Here is a 23,252-nt window from a genome sequence, read left to right as displayed (position 1 = left end):
TTTCCCTTTCTAGACCTGCCAACTCACTGTGCTTCTCTCTCTCTCTAGACCTTCCAACTCACTGTGCATCTCTTTCTAGACCTGTCAACTCGCTATGCTTCTCTCTCTCTCTAGACCTGCCAACTCACTGTGCTTCTCTCTCTCTCTAGACCTGCCAACTCACTATGCTTCTCTCTCTCTCTCTAGACCTGCCAACTCACTATGCTTCTCTTTCTAGACCTGCCAACTCACTGTTCTTCTCTTTCTTGACCTGCCAGCTAACTGTGCTTCCCTTTCTAGACCTGCCAACTCACTGTGCTTCTCTTTCTAGACCTGTCAACTCACTATGCTTCTCTCTCTCTCTAGACCTGCCAACTCACTGTGCTTCTCTCTCTCTCTAGACCTGCCAACTCACTGTGCATCTCTTTCTAGACCTGTCAACTCGCTATGCTTCTCTCTCTATACCTGCCAACTCACTGTGCTTCTCTCTCTCTCTAGACCTGCCAACTCACTATGCTTCTCTCTCTCTCTCTAGACCTGCCAACTCACTGTGCTTCTCTCTCTAGACCTGCCAACTCACTGTGCTTCTCTCTCTAGACCTGCCAACTCACTGTGCTTCTCTCTCTAAACCTGCCAACTCACTGTGCTTCTCTCTCTAGACCTGCCAACTCACTGTGCTTCTCTCTCTAGACCTGCCAACTCACTGTGCTTCTCTCTCTAGACCTGCCAACTCACTGTGCTTCTCTCTAGACCTGCCAACTCACTATGCTTCTCTCTCTCTCTCTCTCTCTCTCTCTCTCTCTAGACCTGCCAACTCACTATGCTTCTCTTTCTAGACCTGCCAACTCACTGTGCTTCTCTTTCTTGACCTGCCAGGTAACTGTGCTTCTCTTTCTAGACCTGCCAACTCACTGTTCTTCTCTTTCTTGACCTGCCAGCTAACTGTGCTTCTCTTTCTAGACCTGCCAACTCACTGTGCTTCTCTTTCTAGACCTGCCAACTCACTATGCTTCTCTCTCTCTCCAGACCTGCCAACTCACTGTGCTTCTCTCTCTCTCTAGACCTGCCAACTCACTGTGCTTCTCTCTCTTTCTAAACCTGCCAACTCACTATGCTTCTTTCTCTTTCTAGACCTGCCAACTCACTGCGTTTCCCTTTCTAGACCTGCCAACTCACTGTGCTTCTCTCTCTCTCTAGACCTTCCAACTCACTGTGCATCTCTTTCTAGACCTGTCAACTCGCTATGCTTCTCTCTCTCTTTAGACCTGCCAACTCACTGTGCTTCTCTCTCTCTCTAGACCTGCCAACTCACTATGCTTCTCTCTCTCTCTCTAGACCTGCCAACTCACTATGCTTCTCTTTCTAGACCTGCCAACTCACTGTTCTTCTCTTTCTTGACCTGCCAGCTAACTGTGCTTCCCTTTCTAGACCTGCCAACTCACTGTGCTTCTCTTTCTAGACCTGTCAACTCACTATGCTTCTCTCTCTCTCTAGACCTGCCAACTCACTGTGCTTCTCTCTCTCTCTAGACCTGCCAACTCACTGTGCATCTCTTTCTAGACCTGTCAACTCGCTATGCTTCTCTCTCTATACCTGCCAACTCACTGTGCTTCTCTCTCTCTCTAGACCTGCCAACTCACTATGCTTCTCTCTCTCTCTCTAGACCTGCCAACTCACTGTGCTTCTCTCTCTAGACCTGCCAACTCACTGTGCTTCTCTCTCTAGACCTGCCAACTCACTGTGCTTCTCTCTCTAAACCTGCCAACTCACTGTGCTTCTCTCTCTAGACCTGCCAACTCACTGTGCTTCTCTCTCTAGACCTGCCAACTCACTGTGCTTCTCTCTCTAGACCTGCCAACTCACTGTGCTTCTCTCTAGACCTGCCAACTCACTGTGCTTACACCAGGGGTTGGAAGCAAAAGTATTTTCCAATCGCATCGTTTTTAACAAAACCATTTTTTTTGTTCAGTTCCATTGATCTGACCAGCAAAATAAAGTTCTGAACCGGATTGAACCCCCAAACTAGTAGCAGTTTATATTGTTCCTTTCTGTTCCTTTTTAAACCTCTGCAATCATAGTTAAAAAAAAAACATTGAACTCAACATTAAATTACTTTACCAATCAGTGCGGATATAGTAGCTTGCTACGGAGCGAGCAAGCTGTAGTTGTTTACATGCATTGGACAGACAATTGTAGGGAGTGAGATGTGACTAGAATGTTGTGGGTGGGAAGAGAGGGTGGAGGAGGAGGCTTGAAGTGCTGGGCATCTTGTTTTGAACTGCATGATTTTCCGGTTTTCAGTTCTGTTCACTGAACCGGTTCCAACCCCTGGCTCACACACAGCAAGCTGAAAACTCAGGCAGCACTGAAAGACGCTGCCATAGCACCTCTGTTCTGACATATATTCACAATGTATGGATTGTTTATAGTTAACAATAGCTTGAAAAAGTCTGTGCTGTCTAATGTTGGTAAGAGATCCAGAACCTAATTGCACTTGGTCCATTGTGTTCAGGCCAATAATCGTACTTTAAATAGGTAATTATTTCACTATCAACATATTAACATATTAACTGAAACAAGGCCAATTTTGTACAATAATAAAAAGCCATGAAAATGGCTGTTAATACTCTACCAAATACACAACCTTTTTCATAGTCCATTACATGAGGACTGTACATGAACTGGCACACTGGCATAACAGTCATGGACAAAAACACAATCAATCAACCAATAGATATGGTATCGCAGAATGCCTGGATAGCTTCCAGCGCCCCTCTCTGGTCCTCTGTAAAGTGTGTAGTATATTATGTCTACAACAGCACCAAGAACTGGAGAATAGCTGAACACTAGACAGTTGGATAAATAAAAGTGGACTGGACATGACCGTAGCCACATGTCCTTCCAGACACACGTAGATTATATCTTCACGGTACATCATACATCATAGTCTTATTGAACACTCGGAAGCTGAGATCTTTCCACTTGGAAGTGTTTTTCTACACAATGAACTGTACACGTTGTAATGAATTGGGTGCAATATAACTTCACACACATAGATACCTGACTTGATGCATACATTGTCAAAATGAATAATAATACACGGTATTTTGTTTATGTGGCACTTTTCAAGGACCCAACGTCATTATTATTATCGTTATTATTTTCAAAATGTATGTTTAATCACATAAATACTTAAGATGCCCTATTTAGGGCGTATGAGGTCCCGTCAAGTCAAATGGAAGATTTTGATCTGTAGGTTAGTTGTGTTGCAGTTTAAACTGTCCTGTTAGCAGGTTGGTTGGCCTGCAGTACTCACTTCCCAACACCAGGGGACCTCAGTGGATCATTATTCAGTATTTGCTGAAATAAGGCTTAACTCTTGTATGTCTGTGTGGTGTCTTAAAAAGATAAGCGGATACAGATTCTCAGCCTTAGTAACCTCTCAGGGCCAGAGCAGAACCCATCCAGAATACACCTTTAACCTTGACCCTAACCTCTACCCTTTAACCCTAACCCCACCCTAACTGACCCCTATGCATGGCTCTGACCCCAGTGTATCTTAGGGTAAACTGACACTGTAGCCGGAATGGAAAATCAATGTTTAAGTAATTGGCAGGCATCTTGACAGAGTGTCGTCGTGAATACAGGGACATGGGCTAGTGTTAGTACAGGGATACGTGCCCCCTATCCTTCCTCGTTCTCCCTCCATCCTCCTCTCCCCTCTCTCTTCCTTCAGGGTCTAGAAGGGGGAGGTGGGGGAGCGGACGGTGTCAGCGGAGCTAGGAGAGGTGGGGGAGGGGCTGGGGGAGTAATCTTCTGACTCTGAGGTAAAGTCAGCGGGAGAGAGGGCAGGGTTATTGGAGCTGTGGGCAGAGCTTTGGCTGGCACTGGTGGGGAAGCCGGTTGGTTGGGGGCAGGGGCGGGGCTTCAACCTCACATCCTGCTGGTGTCTTAGTCTGAAATTCTGCCGCTCCTTATCAAGAGGGGTGGTCTGAGAGGGAGAGGGGAGAGAGAGGAGGGAGAAAGAGGACAAAGAGAGAGAGGCAGAGAGACGGGGATAGAAGGGCAAATAGAGAGAATCAGAGAGAGAGGAAGAGAGAGAGGAGGGAGAGAGGCAGAGAGACGGGGAGAGAGAAGGGGGGATAAAGAGGACAAAGAGAGAGAGGCAGAGAGACAGGGGGAGTGAAGGGCAAATAGAGAGAATCAGAGACAGGAGCGAGAGAGGAGGGATAGAGGCAGAGAGAGGGGGAGAAGGGGAGAAAGAGGCAGAGAGAGAGAGAGAGGAGGACATGCATTAGATGTTAGGGTTACATGTGAAGAACCTAATGTTTTGGGCTGTACACATTCTGAACAGTCCTAAACACCTACACAGCCTTGACTAAGAATGACTAAGGGGGATCCTTACTGTGATAATAACAGTGTGGTGTGGTGTGATGGTGTGTGTGTCCCTACTGTGATAACAGACACTCCAGCAGTGGTGTTGCAGGCTTTAGGACCAGTGTTGAAGTGTTTCTTAATCTTCCCAGCCACAGAGAGCTGCTGGTCGTTCACTAATCGCCCATCATCCTGGAACACAGACAGAACCTCTGATAGAGCTGGTCAAGGAACACACACACAGGCACGCACGCAGACACGCAGACACACACACGCAGACACACATACACACAGTAGAACCTACCATATGTATGTTCTATGAGGTATGTTTTAGGTACTCACATTGACCCAGGGGTGATCCAGAACCTGCAGAGCTGCGTATCTCTGTTCCACCTTCACCTGCAGCATCCCAGTAATCAGCTCCTACAATAAATAAACTTGCTTATTTGTATTTATTTTGTACAAACATTTGTCAATAAGTGCAGGGATAGAACCATAGACCAACCTTAGCAGTGACAGACACGTTGTCCCAGGACGGGGAAGGGAAGTCTAGTTGTCCCGTTAGAATCTGGTCCAACAAAATCTCCTGGTCCTCACTGTTCCTGGACAAACACATGAAAGTAAGTAATTATCATCAGTATTATAATGTGATTTTCTATCTGGGTATACTGAAATACTATGAGCAGCACACTAAAACTTCAGCCGACATCAGAAGCTTTTACTATGAATGCGATCTCTGCAAACATATGGGTAAATGCCTTGAAACAGCTTATTGTCGGTTGTCTAGTGCGCTGAGTTAGAGCATGTCTGGGATTGAATCCCAGCCTATGACAAATCAGACATAGAGCAGTACTGACCCACTGAAGGGTTATAATGGTATTGTCTAGCTAGGTATTATAGAGCAGTACTGACCCACTGAAGGGTTATAATGGTATTGTCTAGCTAGGTATCATAGAGCAGTACTGACCCACTGAAGGGTTATAATGGTATTGTCTAGCTAGGTATCATAGAGCAGTACTGACCCACTGAAGGGTTATAATGGTATTGTCTAGCTAGGTATCATAGAGCAGTACTGACCCACTGAAGGGTTATAATGGTATTGTCTAGCTAGGTATCATAGAGCAGTACTGACCCACTGAAGGGTTATAATGGTATTGTCTAGCTAGGTATCATAGAGCAGTACTGACCCACTGAAGGGTTATAATGGTATTGTCTAGCTAGGTATCATAGAGCAGTACTGACCCACTGAAGGGAGGGAAGCCACACAGCAGGATGTATGTGATTACTCCAGCTGCCCAGATATCAACCTTCAGCCCGTACCTGTCAGAGGACAACACACACACCTGTTAGATGACAATACACACACCTGTCAGAGGACAACACACACCTGTCACATATAGACGTACCCTGTCTCAGCGATGATCTCAGGTGCTACATAGGTGGGGGTGCCACAGACCAGGTAGAGGAGTCCATCCACCAGGCTAGCCAAGCCAAAGTCTCCCAACTTCAGAGACTTACTACCATCCTGATGCTCATACACCTGGGACATACAGTGAAGCATAGGCCGGGATTCAATGGAGGGCGCGTTACAGACTTTTAAAGGTCATCTATGGTTGAGTCGACATGCACAGCATTTCCCCTGAATGCAATCTCCCTGAACGTCAGGCGTTTAAAAGGTGCATTGTATGGTGTGCCGCACTTCAACACACCTTGCATTGAATCCCGGCTAGATATAAACATAAATGAACAACCACACAAAATCATAATGTGTACACACACACACACACACACACACACACACACACACACACACACACACACACACACACACACACACACACACACACACACACACACACACACACACACACACACACACACACACACACACACACACACACACACACACACACACACACACACACACACACACACACACTCACTCACTCACTCACCAGCAGGTTCTCAGGTTTGATGTCTCTGTGCACGATGTTGAGGCTGTGCAGGTACTTGATGGCACTGGCCAGGTTATACAGCATCCCACTAGCATCTCTCTCTGTGTATTTACTAGAGGAAGTGATGGCATCAAACAGGTCACCCCCCTGTGGACCGATACACACATTACACCTCACAACACGCAGAGTTGTAATGAACAGAACTGACCTGCTTGACTCTATCCTTAACAGGGTGTAATCTTTGAAACGCATGACCAGGTACAGCTCATCTTGAGCAGCTTGCCAGGGTCTAAGCTCAGAACCACTCAGCCCACTGTCTGTGCCCTTTCCTCTCTGTATCCCTCACTAAACCTGTCTCCAAAATCTACTGTTCTTCTCGCTCTCCTCAAACTCACCTTGACCAGCTCCATGACTAGGTAAAGCTCGCTGTAGGTGTCCATTTCCTCGATCAGCAGAACGATGTTGGGGTGTTTGACACGACGGAGGATGGACACCTCGTTCTGGATCATGTGTTCCTGGGGAATAACAACAAGGAATGGTCAGGTTACAGTTATTAATAGTATTCTTAATAGTACTGTAGTACAGGTAATAATAATATAACAATACTACTACTATCAAACTACTGGAGACCATGCAGTCATTTTCATTGGGGGGAGGATACACAAGGAAATATTCAGCGACTTAACGGTCTGCTACTATGAGCTGAGCAAGTCCCATGTTTATGCAAATTGACAACCATTCGGAAGAGGTAGGGTCTCACTAGCTCACTTTGACATCCTGCTTGATAGGCATTAGCGAATGTCATGTGTTCCGAAGATACACCCACAAAAAGAGAGCTCTGTGATTCCTTACTACTCTGTAGCTTTCGTTATAACCGGGCTGATATTGGAGTAGTTCTCACCTTTCCCCTACATTTGCCTTTGTTGATGATCTTCAGGGCGTATTCTCTGCCGGTACATCTCTCCACACATTCTTTAACCACAGCAAAGGTACCGTCACCTAAAGTCCTCCCCACCTTGTACCTCTCAGCGATGGACGGAGGGATGGAGGGACATTCATCACTCAGCAGGTTCAGCTCCGCTATCAAACCAGGCAAACAGGAGAGTTCGGCCATGTTTGCTACTGCACTCTCCTCTCCACAGTCCCCAGACTAATAATGGCTAAATGAAATCTGTATCGAGGAAGATCAGTGCTATAGCCGACAAATGCAGCGTCTACCGTAAATGCAGTTTCCGTGAGCGTGGGAGCATTGCCTTTAAATGTCAGTTGCGCTATAGTGCTGATCTTCTGCGTTATGGATTGAATCTAGGACTAAGTCTCTGTCCCATAGGCACCATATCGTCTATACAGTGCACTACTTTTACTTACTTTGTTTACTGACTTTTTTCTGCACTGGTCAAAAGCAGTGCACTATAAAGGGAATAGGATGCAATTTGGGACACTACCAATGCCTTCTAGCGCATGCTCAATGGGAAGACTGCCAATGCCTTCTAGCGCATGCTCAATGGGAAGACTGCCAATGCCTTCTAGCGCATGCTCAATGGGAAGACTGCCAATGCCTTCTGGAGCATGCTCAATGGGAAGACTGCCAATGCCTTCTGGAGCATGCTCAATGGGAAGACTGCCAATGCCTTCTGGAGCATGCTCAATGGGAAGGCTGCCCTTTAACATGTATGCAGTATGTCCTCTCTCCTCTCTCCTACCTTCACTTCCTGCTCCGTCTCCCTCATCCATGGAGCTACACACCTTGGTGGAGGCTAGAGACAGGGACGAGCCACTGTGTTGGGACCCCTGAGAGAGGGAGAGATCATAAATGCTTTTTGAACACATGGATGTTGACAGTTAGGGCATCTATAGACTATCTCTGGGGGACTATCTATAGGGGACTATCTATAGGGGACTATCTATAGGGGAATTTCAAAACGGGACTATCAATGGAGTATTATATATAGGGGACTCTCTATAAGGGACTATCTACAGGGGACTATCTATAGGGGACTATCTATAGGGGACTATCTATATGGGACTATCTATAGAGGACTATATATATGGGACTACATATAGGGGGCTCTCTATAAGGGATGTTTACATACACTTAGGTTGGAGTCATTAAAACTCGTTTTTCAACCACTCCACAAATATCTTGTTAACAAACTATAGTTTGGGCAAGTCGGTTAGGACATCTACTTTGTGCATGACACAAGTCATTTCTCCAAAAATTGTTTACAGACAGAGTATTTCACTTATAATTCACTGTATTACAATTCCAGTGGGTCAGAAGTTTACATACACTAAGTTGACTGTGCCTTTAAACAGCTTGGAAAATTACAGAAAATTATGTCATGGCTTTAGAATGGCTAATTTACATAATTTGAGTCAATTGGAGTTGTACCTGTGGATGTATTTCAAGGCCTACCTTCAAACTCAGTGCCTCTTCGCTTGACATCATAGGAAAATCAAAAGAAATCAGCTAAGACCTCAGAAAAACAATTGTAGAACTCCACAAGTCTGGTTCAGCCTTGGGAGCAATTTCCAAACAATAGTACGCAAGTATAAACACTATGGGACCATGCAGTCGTCATACCGCTCAGGAAGGAGATGCGTTCTGTCTCCTAGAGATGAACGTACTTTGGTGCGAAAAGTGTTAATTAATCCCAGAACAACAGCAAAGGACCTTGTGAAGATGTTGGAGGAAACAGGTACAAAAGTATCTATATCCACAGTAAAACCAGTCCTATATCGAGATAACCTGAAAAGCCGCTCAGCAATGAAGAAGCCACTGCTCCAAAAACGGCATAAAAAAAGACAGACTACGGTTTACAACTGCACATGGGGACAAAGATCCTACTTTTTGGAGAAATGTCCTCTGGTCTGATGAAACAAATAGAACTGTTTGGCCATAATGTCCATCGTTATGTTTGGAGGAAAAATGGGGAGGCTTGCAAGCCAAAGAACACCATCCCAACCGTGAAGCACAGGGGGTGGCAGCATCATGTTGTGGGGGTGTTTTGCTGCAGGAGGGACTGGTGCACTTCACAAAATAGATGGCATCATGAGAGGGGAAAATGTTGTGGATATATTGAAGCAACATCTCAAGACATCAGTCAGGAAGATAAAGCTTGGTCGCAAATGGGTCTTCCAAATGGACAATGACCCCAAGCATACTTCCAAAGTTGTGGGAAAATGGTTTAAGGACAACAAAGTCAAGGTATTGGAGTGGCCATCACAAAGCCCTGACCTCAATCCTATAGAAAATTTGTGGGCAGAACTGAAAAAGTGTGTGTGAGCAAGGAGGCCTACAAACCTGACTCAGTTATACCAGCTCTGTCAGGAGGCATGGGCAAAAATTCACCCAACTTATGCTTGTGGAAGGATACTCAAAACATTTGTCCCAAGTTAAACAATTTAAAGGCGAAGCTACCAAATACTAATTGAGTGTATGTAAACTTCTGACCCACTGGGAATGTGATGAAAGAAATAAAAGCTGAAATAAATCATACTCTCTACTATTATTCTGACATTTCACATTCTTAAAATAAATTGGTGATCCAAACTGACCTAAGACAGGGAATTTTTACTAGGATTAAATGTCAGGAATTGTGAAAACTGAGTTTAAATGCATTTGGCTAAGGTGTATGTAAACTTCCAACTTCAACTGTATATGGGACAATATATAGGGGACTCTCTATAGGGGATTATATATATGGAACTATCTATAGGGGACTATCTACATGGGACTATATATAGGGGACTATATATAGGGGACTATATATAGGGGACTGTCTATAGGGGACTATATATAGGGGACTCTCTGTAGGGGATTATATATATGGGACTATCTATAGGGGACTATCTATAGGGGACTATATATATATGGGACTCTATAGGGGACTATATATATGGGACTATCTATAGGGGACTATCTACATGGGACTATATATAGGGGACTATATATAGGAGACTGTCTATAGGGGACTATCTACATGGGACTATATATAGGGGACTATATATAGGAGACTGTCTATAGGGGACTATATATAGGGGACTCTGTAGGGGATTATATATATGGGACTATCTATAGGGGACTATATATTTGGGACTCTATAGGGGACTATATATAGGGGACTATAACTAGGGGACTATCTAAAGACAGTCTGTAAGATACTATGGGCTCTGTTCAATCAGTTCCTTTTTAGCCGACATCCGCATATCGGTGGTGTTGGCGGTGTCGGAGGTGGAACTGCGTTAGAGCTGTCAAATCTACAAGCGACTCCCGGAATTGAAAACTAAAGCCGACATTGCCCTTGGCTGCATGGAGTCACATTAAGAGAAATCCCATGCAGCCTTGTTTACAAGTTCAAACACTGGAATGTGGGACGTAATCTACACCTTGATTAGGCTGATAGAAATCCTCATTATTATGTTTAATGATTTTCAGTTTCAGCGTCATTATTTCTGTAGGCTATAGCCTACACTTTCTCGTTCTGAGCTTCTAATGGGAGTGGGACGGGTGTGACTTTGTGGCAATGATCAAGAGCAGCTCCAATGCAGTTACACCTCCAATACCGCCCAGAACATTAGCTATGTGGGTGGCAGCTATAACCGGTTAACGCTTGATCCGATTGAATATAGACTTATGTTAATAAAGCGTTGTGATTATATTAGTAAAGCATTGGGTGGTCCTACCCTGCGTCGTTGGAGACTAGCAGGACTGGTGGGAGAGGGGCTGGGGGACTTCCCTGAGCGAGGAGTCGACAGCTGACTGCCTGCCGTCCCATTGGCTACAGTACAGACACAAGAGGTTAGAGGTCAGTGAAAGACACTGCTCATTCAGTTGGTTGCTGATAAGAAGGGCAAACACACATTGCTGAAAAACTACAGATGTTGATTCTGCAGGTGACTTATGCACCCACGCACGCACGCACAAAAACACACACACTCACAGGGCCATACCTGAACCTGAGCTTCGGCGTGAGCCTCCTCCTCTGGGTGAGTAGCGTCCCAGCAGAGAGGAGATCCGACCGTATGACGTCGACTTCACCACCCTACACTCTGGAGGGAGAGGACACACAGTCAGATATACCACACACACACACACACCTATACACACACACACACACACACTAATTACTCCCGTGACATTCTAATTGAAATGTTATGGTACTGTTATCATAATTATCTCACCACTCTCATCTAAGAGGAAGTCATCTTGGTAGCGAAACTTCTCTGGACCACAGGCCATAAAGATGTCATCGTCACCAAAGAAGTCCTGAAGGCATGTCACCTGGAACAGACCGACAGATAGGCAGTGTCAGTCACCTGGAACAAGGATACCACAAACAAACTAGTCTTCACATGACTTTATTATATTTATTATTGATATGACACAGACAGGTAGCCTGGGTACCAGACCTGTTTGTGCTATCATTCGAATCATTGCCACTCCTTGCCATATGCCACACTTCTGATGGTGTTTGACCTATGACAAGGAGTGGCAAGGATTGGAATGACAGCACAAACAGGTCTGGCACCCAGGCTACCGGTCTGTGTCATATCAATAATAAAGATAATAAAGTAATGTGAAGACTAGTTGTTTGTGGTACAATAGTACGCAATTGTACGCAAGTGTAAACACCATGGGACCACGCAGCCGTCATACCGCTCAGGAAGGAGATGCGTTCTGTCTCCTAGAGATGAACGTACTTTGGTGCGAAAAGTGCTAATTAATCCCAGAACAACAGCAAAGGACCTTGTGAAGATGCTGGAGGAAACAGGTACAAAAGTATCTATATCCACAGTAAAACGAGTCCTATATCGACATAACCTGAAAGGCCGCTCAGCGAGGAAGAAGCCACTCCTCTAAAACCGCCATAAAAAAGCCAAAACTACAGTTTGCAACTGCACATGGGGGCAAAGATCCTACTTTTTGAAGAAATGTCCTCTGGTCTGATGAAAAAAAAATAGAACTGTTTGGCCATAATGACCATCGTTATGTTTGGAGGAAAAAGGGAGAGGCTTGCAAGCCGAAGAACACCATCCCAACTGTGAAGCACAGGGGGTGGCAGCATCATGTTGTGGGGGTGTTTTGCTGCAGGAGGGACTGGTGCATTTCTCAAAATAGATGGCATCATGAGGCAGAAAAATGTTGCTGGTACAGAGACTAACAGACTGGGTCTATCTCTCTCTGAACTGTACTTCCTCCCCCTCCCCGTTTAATCTGAGCCTAGAAGAAAGTCTTTGTCCTCCCTCCCCATATCCCTCCCACTCCTCTCTCCCCCCTTCCCTGTAACCCACTCCTCTCTTCCTTCCCTGTATCCCTCCCCCTTCCCTGTATCCCTCCCCCTTCCCTGTATCCCCCTCGTCTCTCCCCCTTCCCTGCCTCCCCATCCTCTCTTCTTCCCTTTCCCTTTATCCCTCCCCCTACTCACTCCACGCTTCTCCCACCTCCTCACCCCCTCCTCCGTATCCCTCCACTCTCCCTACTCGCCCTGCCCCCTAACTGTTAGAACTGTTAAGACTCCATGGATTGAGGAGGAATTGAAAAACTGTATGGTTGAAAGAGATGGGGAAAAAGGAGTGGCTAATAAGTCTGGCTGCATATCTGACTAGCTGACTTACGGCAAACTGAAAAATGCTGTGACTAAACTCAACAAATAGAAGATAAAACTGTAATATGAAGCCAAGATCAATGATATAAAGAATGGAGTACTTTAAATGAAATTATGGGCAGAAAAACAAATTCAACTCCATGTTTCATCTAATCAGATGGCTTATTCGTCAGAAAACCATTTGATGTTGACAAATATTTGAATGATTATTTCATTAGCAAAGTGGACAGACTTAGGCAGGAAATGCCAACAATGAACAGTGAGCCATCGTACTCATACATTAAAACAAATTTTAAAAATGAATAAGCATTGTAAGTTTGAATTTTGTAAAGTTAGTGTGGGGAAATGATTGTTATCGATCAATAATGACAAACCTCCTGGCATTGACAACTTAGATGGAGAGATACTGAGGATGGTAGCTGACTCTATAGCCACTCCTATCTGTCATATTTTTAACCTGAGATTAGAGGAAAGTATTTGTCCTCAGGCCTGGAGGGGAGACAAAGTCATTCCGCTACCCAAGAGTGGTAAAGCGGCCTTTACTGGTTCTAACAGCAGACCTATCCGCCGGCTGCCAGCTCTTAGCAAACTGTTGGAAAAAATTGTGTTTGACCAAATAGCCAGCAGCATACCACTGCTGGCTTGCTTATGAAGCTAAGCAGGGTTGGTCCTGGTCAGTCCCTGGATGGGAGACCAGATGCTGCTGGAATTGGTGTTGGAGGGCCAGTAGGAGGCACTCTTTTCTCTGGAGAAAAAAAATATCCCAATTCCCCAGGAATGTCTTTCGGATGGGATATTAAATGGGTGTCCTGATTCTCTGAGGTTGTTAAAGATCACATGGCACTTATTGTAAGAGTAGGGGTGTTAACCCTGGTGTCCTGGCTAAATTCCAAATCTGCCCCTCAAACCATCACGGCCACCTAATAATCCCCAGTTTATGATTGGCTCATTCACCCCCCTCCTCTCCCCTGTAACTATTCTCCTGGTTGTTGCTGGAAATGTGTTCTCAGTAAACTTACCTGGTAATATAATGGATTTAAAAAAAATACAATGCCATTTCTCTGTAACCAAATGAACAACAGACTTATATTGACGGGTGTTCAACATGTACTCCACCGATGATTGGCTGAAAGAAACTGATAATAAGATTGTGGCAGCTTGTACTGTTAGATTTCAGTGCAGCCTTGGACATTATTGACCATAACCCGTTGTTGAGAAAATGTATGTGTTAGTGCTTTTCAACCTCTGCCACATTGTGGATTCAGAGCTATCTATCTAATAGAACTCAGAGACTTTTCTTTAATGGAATCTTCTCTAATGTCAAACGTGTAAAGTGTGGTGTACCACAGGGCAGCTCCTAGGTCCTCTACTATTTAATATTTTTACCAATGACCTGCCACTGGCATTAAACAAAGCATGCATGCTGATGATTCAACCATATGTGCATCAACAACCACAGCTAATTAAGTCACTGAAACCCTTGACAAAGAGTTGCAGTCTGTTTTGGAATGAGTGGCCAGTAATAAACTGGTTTTGACCATCTCTAAAACGAAGAGCATTGTATTTGGTACAAATCATTCCCTAAGTTCTAGATTCAGCTGAATCTAGTAATGAATGGTGTGACTGTTAAACAAGTTGAGGAGACTAAATTATTTGGTGTTACCTTAGATTGTAAACTTCCATGGTCAAAACATATAGATTCAATGGTTGTAAAGATGGGGAGAGGTCTGTCTGTAATAAATAAATGCTCTGCGTTTTTGACACCACACTCCACTAAGCAAGTCCTGCAAGCTCTAGTTTTGTCTTATCTTGATTATTGTTCAGTTGTGTGGTCGAGTGCTGCAAAGAAAGACCTAGTTAAGCTGCAGATGGCCCAGAACAGAGCGACACATCTTGCTCTTCATTGTAATCAGAGGGCTGATATAAATACTATGAATGCCAGTCTCTCTTGGCTAAGAGTTGAGGAGAGACTGACTTCATCACTTCTTCTTTTTATAAGAAACAATGCGCTGAAAATGTAAAAATGTTTGCATAATCAACTTACACACAGCTCTGACACACACACTTACCCCACCAGACATGCCACTAGGGGTCTTTTCACAGTCCCCAAATCCAGAAAAAAATCCAGAAAGCGTACAGTATTATGTAGAGCCATTATTGCATGGAACTCCATTACATCTCATATTGCTCAAATTATCATGGTTTCAAAAAACAGATAAAGCAACACCTCACGGCACATCGCCTTTCCCCTATATGACCTAGACAGTTTTTGTGTATGTCTTGATATGTAGGCTACGTGTGCCTTTTAAAATTGATGTAGTTCTGTTCTTGTCTATTAATGTTCTGTAATATGTCATGTTTCATGTTTTGTGTGGAACCCAGGAAGAGTATCTGCTGCTTTCGAAACAGCTAATGGGGATCCTAATAAAAAAAATATATATATAAAAAATACCCCCTCCTCCCCACCTCCTCTCCGTCCTCAACTTCCCCACCTCGCCCTCTCCTCTCACCCCCCTCCCCACTTCTCCCACCTCCTCACCCCTCACCCATATCCCTCCTCCTCGCTCCCTGACCCCCACCTCCTCTCCCCCCCCCCGTCTTCACCCTCCCCCTCCCCATCTTCACCCTCCCTGCATTCTCCTCCCTCCCCCAGACAGTCATATAGGCCTAAAGTAAAGCATGCAGTCCTAATGGATGTACATGAAAAATACTGACTCATACTTACAACATTCCCAATGGAATGAAATGCCTCCCACTCAGAGACAGGCTTTTATAGAGACAGGCTGTTTCAGAGACAGACTTGTTCTAAGACAAGCTACTGACAGGCTGTAGGGCAGGAGGTAGCCTAGCAGTTAAGAGTGTTGGGCTAGTAACCAAAAGGTCGCTGGTTAAGGTCCCGGAGCCGCCTAGGTGAAAAATCTGTTGTGCCCTTAAGTAAGGCACTTTTAAATGATTTAAAGTATGTCAAGATGGGGAATGTATTCATATCAATAACAGGTACAAATAGTCAGGTTGAATATGATTACAGGAGCAATCAGTAACAGAATATTAATGTACTGTAACACTAATCAAACAGACTAAGTAATCATACCACTATGTGTCTGGATATCTGAAATGAGCCAATAACCAGTATATAAATTTCACTGGGTGTTTATGAAGAGCAGAGTTCCAGCAGGCTGCTATATTACTACAACAGCATCGCAAATGGCACCCTGTTCCCAAATTAAAAGTAGTGCACTATTTAGGGAATAGGGTGTCATTTAGGACACAAGCCTGCAGCTGCAGTGGAGGAGATAAATTATGACTGGCTTCCGAGCTGCAAGTCAGCACAATATAGCTCCATTACTGTACTGTAGAAGCTCCCTAACCCACAGTTACTGTGGAGTCAGACACTTAGCAACACTACATGAAGCAACGCTCAATTCATCACTCAGCTTACATTAGTCCAGTATTCTCAGCCTGTATTTTCACCCCAGACAGATCACGTCAACAGGTCAACTTCACAGCTGATGTTCAGAAAACATTCAGGATTCAATCTGTAAAACGCTGTCAACAATTAGGTTTTTAAAGGCAATGTCACCACGTTTGCAGATATTGCATTCGTAGTAAATGTAGACCGGCTCAATTAGAATTGCTTTTAAATCGCACATTGTCGACAGTCGCGATCAGATTGAATCACGATCCTTGTCTGGCACTGTCTAAACAACGACAGAGTCCCTTTCCCAGTAAAAGGAATTGCTTTACTGTGCAGTAATAAGACAGCAACAACACAGTCATAACAGCAACAACACAGTCATAACAGCAATAACACAGTCATAACAGCAACAACACAGTCATAACAGCAACAACACAGTCATAACAGCAACAACACAGTCATAACAGCAACAACACAGTCATAACAGCAATAACACAGTCATAACAGCAATAACACAGTCATATCAGCAACAACACAGTCATAACAGCAACAACACAGTCATAACAGCAACAACACAGTCATAACAGCAACAACACAGTCATAACAGCAACAACACAGTCATAACAGCAATAACACAGTCATAACAGCAATAACACAGTCATAACAGCAACAACACAGTCATAACAGCATTAACACAGTCATAACAGCAATAACACAACAGCATCATCTGATCTGTCCATCCATGTTAGAAGACGAGAGCTGCTGAAGCCAAACATCGACAGGCAATAAACCTCAGGCAGCAGTGACATCTCTACCACATCACACCGGTGTGTGTGTGTGTGTGGATTGATTTCACAATCACCAATGAGAGGCCCAATCAAGGTCAACAGGCACACACACACACACCTAACAGTGAAACAACAGCCAGACAGAGTTGCCAAGCACTGTATAGTATAGTAGATCAACCCTGATACCCACTGTATAAAACTGTACTCTATAGCCCAACCCTGATACCCACTGTATAGAACTGTACTCTATAGCCCAACCCTGATACCCACTGTATAGAACTTACTCTATAGCCCAACCCTGATACCCACTGTATAAAACTGTACTCTATAGCCCAACCCTGATACCCACTGTATAAAACTGTACTCTATAGCCCAACCCTGATACCCACTGTATAGAACTGTACTCTATAGCCCAACCCTGATACCCACTGTATAGAACTGTACTCTATAGCCCAACCCTGATACCCACTGTATAAAACTGTACTCTATAGCCCAACCCTGATACCTACTGTATAGAACTGTACTCTATAGCCCAACCCTGATACCCACTGTATAGAACTGTACTCTATAGCCCAACCCTGATACCTACTGTATAGAACTGTACTCTATAGCCCAACCCTGATACCCACTGTATAAAACTGTACTCTATAGCCCAACCCTGATACCCACTGTATAGAACTGTACTCTATAGCCCAACCCTGATACCCACTGTATAGAACTGTACTCTATAGCCCAACCCTGATACCCACTGTATAGAACTGTACTCTATAGCCCAACCCTGATACCCACTGTATAGAACTGTACTCTATAGCCCAACCCTGATACCTACTGTATAGAACTGTACTCTATAGCCCAACCCTGATACCCACTGTATAGAACTGTACTCTATAGCCCAACCCTGATACCCACTGTATAGAACTGTACTCTATAGCCCAACCCTGATACCCACTGTATAAAACTGTACTCTATAGCCCAACCCTGATACCTACTGTATAGAACTGTACTCTATAGCCCAACCCTGATACCCACTGTATAGAACTGTACTCTATAGCCCAACCCTGATACCCACTGTATAGAACTGTACTCTATAGCCCAACCCTGATACCCACTGTATAGAACTGTACTCTATAGCCCAACCCTGATACCCACTGTATAGAACTGTACTCTATAGCCCAACCCTGATACCCACTGTATAGAACTCTACTCTATAGCCCAACCCTGATACCCACTGTATAGAACTGTACTCTATAGCCCAACCCTGATACCCACTGTATAAAACTGTACTCTATAGCCCAACCCTGATACCTACTGTATAGAACTGTACTCTATAGCCCAACCCTGATACCCACTGTATAGAACTGTACTCTATAGCCCAACCCTAAAATCTATTAGTTTCACTTAGGAGCACAGAGAGCATATTGGCCTCATAAACCAACAACTGAAGAAACAATGATATTGACCTGGAAGTGTGTGACTGGAAAACTCTTGTCAATACATTCTAATTCTATCATAATTATTTAATGAGACAGTGAAGTTAAACTGAACCGGATGAACAGGGTGAACCGCAGACATTACAGATGAATCCCTGAATGCATTTCATCTGCATGATATTGATGATAGAATATACAGCTACTATCTCCGGTCCTGTCTGGGCCATACGAGTACCCTGCACCATTCTCTAGCCTTCTTCAATAGCACTGACATACTGTTCTGCAACACTGAGCCACACACACAACATTCCCACTGCACCACTCTGCCGCATAGGCTGTTCCATAGCAACCAGCCCAGGCAACCAGATCACCATAGAAACCATCCAGGAGAGAAAAAAGGAAAACTACATCTGCGTTCTCTTTGATAGAACCTATATAAGAGAGGAGAGACTGACTACTAATAGGCATATCACAACTACACAACATGTTTCCCAACTCTGCTTGCATCTTTCTCATTCACTTCTCCTATTTACTCTCTCTAGGGGCTGAGTCACTGGCCTACTGGTGCTCTTCCATGCCGTCCCTAGGAGGGGTGCATCACTTTAGTGGGTTGAGTCACTGACATGGTCTTCCTATCTGGGTTGGCGCCCCCCCTTGGGCTGTGCCGTGGCGGAGATCTTTGTGAGCTTTACTCGGCCTTGTCTCAGGATGGTAAGTTGGTGGTTGAAGATATCCCTCTAGTGGTGTGTGGGCTGTGCTTTGGCAAAGTGGGTGGGGTTATATCCTGCCTGTTTGGCCCTGTCCGGGGATATCATTGGATGGGGCCACAGCGTCTCCTGACCCCTCCTGTCTCAGCCTCCAGTATTTATGCTGCAGTAGTTTATGTGTCGGGGCTAGGGTTAGTCTGTTCTATCTGGAGTATTTCTTCCGTCTTATCCGGTGTCCTGTGTGAATTTAAGTATGCTCTCTCTAATTCTCTCTTTCTCTCTTTCTTTCTTTCTTTCTTTCTCTCTCTCGGAGGACCTGAGCCCTAGGATCATGCCTCAGGACTACCTGGCATGATGACTCCTTGCTGTCCCCATTCCACCTGGCTGTGCTGACCTGTTGCACCCTCGACAACCACTGTGATTACTATTATTTGACCATGCTGGTAATTTATGAACATTTGAACATCTTGGCCATGTTCTGTTATAATCTCCACCCGGCACAGCCAGAAGAGGACTGGCCAGCCCTCATAGCCTGGTTCCTCTCTAGGTTTCTTCCTATGTGTTTGGCTTTTCTAGGGAGTTTTTCCTAGCCACCGTGCTTCTACACCTGCATTTCTTGCTGTTTGGGGTTTTAGGCTGGGTTTCTGTACAGCACTTTGAGATATCAGCTGATGTAAGAAGGGCTTTATAAATACATTTGATTTGACATTTGATTAGTAATCCTGAGTTCAGGACTCTGTGTGTTAAAGGGCTGTGTTCACGGGATTTATACCATATAGTCATCTGGTCATAAAGGCTATATTTCAAAAAGATTTAAAGATCATCCATTGGTCAATGTGTGAAAATGTCTCAGTGAAACTGTGCTCCTGAAACTCCTACTGACTTGGTTAATAAAGGATGTCAAACACAACAGACTGAGTCCCAGAAACCTACTAACTCTGCTAATTGCCTTATAGCCTATCCCTCTGAGTCTGTGGGGAAAGCTAAGCATGAGAACCAGGCATTAACCTCGCTAATAAAACAGTAATTCATAACCTACCAGCTTCCCATCCACGGTGTACAGTCTCTTGACGACCCCAGAGTCCATCTTGATGGCATCTGTGATGTCAGAGAGGACCTGTTCGAAGGAGTGGGCCGTCTTTTTGTTGAGGAGGATGCGGACAGCCTTTCGAGGCTTCACCCCGCTCCGGATGATGGTGACCAGTTTGGGCCGGATGAAGTCCTTACTCTCCCTGGTCTCCGGGGCCCCAGCCTTGGCACTGCCCAGGGAGGGGGGGCCACGTGCCGAGGCAGCTGTCTTCACCCCAACTGACCAGTTGGGGTTGACATTCTTAGTGTAGTCCAGCTTCCTGTATGGCTCTATGGAGCCACACACATAGCTCTCTCCTGCAGGTAGGCAACACACAGAGATAAGCCTACGTGGTCACAGCAACCATAGACTCACGTCACTGCATTCACCACGGAATGAAACAGCTATGAGATTTCAATTATAGAGTTTACAGACCTACTGGAAATATACTTGCCTATCTGCCTACTATATAGGCCTACTGGAGCAAGTTACTCACTGTACAGTGGTGAAACCCGGACAAATTCACAACTTATTTTGATCTTAGACTTCTACTGTCCCACCCCTTAGGGTTAGCTCCTCAATAGTGTCTCATCCCACCCCTTAGGGTTAGCTCCTCAATACTGTCTCATCCCACCCCTAAGGGTTAGCTCCTCAATACTGTCTCATCCCATCCCTATGCCTTAGCTCCTCAATACTGTCTCATCCCACCCCTAAGGGTTAGCTCCTCAATACTGTCTCATCCCATCCCTTAGGGTTAGCTCTTTAATACTGTCTCATCCCATCCCTATGGGTTAGCTCCTCAATACTGTCTCATCCCATCCCTATGGGTTAGCTCCTCAATACTGTCTCATCCCACCCCTTAGGGTTAGCTCCTCAATACTGTCTCATCCCACCCCTAAGGGTTAGCTCCTCAATACTGTCCCATCCCATCCCTTAGGGTTAGCTCCTCAATACTGTCTCATCCCACCCCTTAGGGTTAGCTCCTCAATACTGTCTCATCCCACCTCTTAGAGTTAGCTCCTCAATACTGTCCTATCCCACCCATTAGGGTTAGCTCCTCAATACTGTCTCATCCCACCCCTAAGGGTTAGCTCCTCAATACTGTCCCATCCCATCCCTTAGGGTATGGTTAAGGGTTAGCTTACCTTCCTCCAGCTGCTCCATGCCCAATATCTTCTTGGTCCCGTCAATAGAGTAGATGGTCCGGACCCCCTGGGGCAAGTTCACATTATCTGACAGGGAGCGGGTCAGATCGGCTAACAGGGCGTCTATAGACCGAAACCTGTCCTGGGAAATAGCGTAGACTATCCCTTTGAAGTAGCGGTCTCCGTTGCGGTAAAAGCGGACCTTCTTGGCCTTCTTCTCCGAGGCCAGGGACTGCAGTGTCCGGGTCCTGTACAGACTACAGTGGGCACTGTGAGTGGGGCTCGGCAGCCCGTTGTTCCTGGAGCCTCTGCGGGTGTTTCTCTGGGCTTTCTCCCGCTCGTCAAAGTGCTCCAGCTCCATTACTGTAGTGGTGTTACACAGAAAGAGCCAAATCAGGGAGGGGAACATTATGGACGAGACAATTTAAACCTCAAGCATATTTTCATTTGCAGAATAAACAAGCCATTCTTTAGTTTTAGTTGAATGCCATATAGGCCTACTGGGGAGAGTAGAGTCAATTGGATTTCTGCATGAACTCTTGAGGACGGGGCCGACATTCAGTGGTGCTGAATGGACAGCGCCGCAGGTGCGGTTCTGTTAGCTACCAGCTAGCTAGTCTGACAGGTAGGCTATAGCGGTGGCAGTAGTCAGAATGAACTCCCCGGTGACAGCGTGACAGCCACGTTGGCTAGCCAGATAGAATTTTGCTGTTTGTGGGCAGTTTGTCACATACTGAAAATTAGCTATTTCTGAGGGACATCAAATCTGATTGTAGGCTATAGCACGCTCGCACATGTCATGCTCTCTAGTTTCGTCCCCCACCCAATTGGCAATGTGATTCTAATCAAATGTAATGTTTGTTTTGATCATATTCATTTCTGACAATATAACTCAAGCTATTGTTAAATGACACGGAAGAACACATTATGGCATCTTAAAATATGCTTTGGGCAAAGAATTGCTTACCTTTAATTGAAGTCTGATGCAGTCAACCGCGTCAATTTTTTAGCAATTGCATATAGCAGCTCTCCAATAGACTGTGTCAGTGCTGATATGTGTAGTATAATGGCCTGAGCGATAGAAAAGGCATCCGTCCCTTTGTTGCCCTGTGATTGAGCAAGTGTACGCTGCAAGAGCTGCAGCTGGTTTCTGTGTCTTAAGCAGTGATTTCCAGATGGCCGTCCCTCATTGACATGCAGGCCTTCCGAGGGAAGCACCAAGCATCTCACCTCGCGAATGCTCCCTCCTCTCTCATCTTCTCTCCTCCCCTCTAGATGCGCTGAAACAAGGGGCGTGGTGCAGGCGGTCATTACACTGCTAGCCCCTCAGTGCACTAACTGCACTGACAGACACGAGGATTTTCAGCAACATTCTTGTTGATAACGCAGATAGATAGATACAGGTTTATGTGGCAAAATCCCTTTTCTCTTGACAATGCAGGGTAGGTTAGAGTTATAGACCCCCTCCACCCATAATCAGTGGAGTATTCCAAGAGGGTGTCCCAAATGTAATGGCAGCCTATTCACTATATAGTGCACTACTTTTGACCAGGGCGTAAAGGTCTGTACAAAAGTAGTGCAGTAGGGAATTGGTTCCATTTGGTAAGCAGACATGGGCATCTGTATGCTGGTGCTGAGGAGGATGTCCAGCAGTGTCTGAATTTGTGTACCATACTGCATGCACAAACACAGGGCAACCAAACCCAAACCTGTCTAACAATCTAATAATGATAAAGCTGTACACACACAGAGAGAGCGAGAGAGGGAGAGAGAGAGAGAGAG

The 23,252-nt window shown here is 45.1% G+C and overlaps 1 protein-coding gene across 2 annotated transcripts; it reads right to left on the bottom strand.

Moving 5' to 3' along the window:
- Positions 1-474: 474 nt before the first annotated feature.
- Positions 475-22,919, bottom strand: LOC110503808 (serine/threonine-protein kinase DCLK1). Of its 2 annotated transcripts, none has more exons than XM_036961704.2 (16): positions 22,438-22,919; positions 21,471-21,833; positions 20,296-20,642; positions 11,493-11,592; positions 11,262-11,360; positions 10,995-11,089; positions 8,012-8,099; positions 7,210-7,388; positions 6,704-6,823; positions 6,309-6,455; positions 5,760-5,893; positions 5,596-5,673; positions 4,859-4,955; positions 4,696-4,776; positions 4,432-4,545; positions 475-3,970 (listed from the first exon to the last, which is right to left on the bottom strand). In XM_036961704.2, exons 2-16 carry the CDS (start codon positions 21,829-21,831, stop codon positions 3,719-3,721), a joined length of 2,292 nt encoding a protein of 763 aa, XP_036817599.2. In that variant the 5' UTR covers positions 21,832-21,833; positions 22,438-22,919; the 3' UTR covers positions 475-3,718. The 2 variants fall into 2 exon arrangements, with proteins under 2 accessions (XP_036817599.2, XP_036817600.2); XM_036961705.2 differs by having other exon boundaries at positions 902-3,970; positions 4,859-4,949.
- Positions 22,920-23,252: the final 333 nt, after the last annotated feature.

The sequence above is a fragment of the Oncorhynchus mykiss genome, chromosome 24 (assembly GCF_057628025.1).
Source record: "Oncorhynchus mykiss isolate SJ-2025 chromosome 24, ASM5762802v1, whole genome shotgun sequence".
Lineage (NCBI taxonomy): Eukaryota > Metazoa > Chordata > Actinopteri > Salmoniformes > Salmonidae > Oncorhynchus > Oncorhynchus mykiss.
This window is presented reverse-complemented; position numbering and strand designations above follow the sequence as displayed.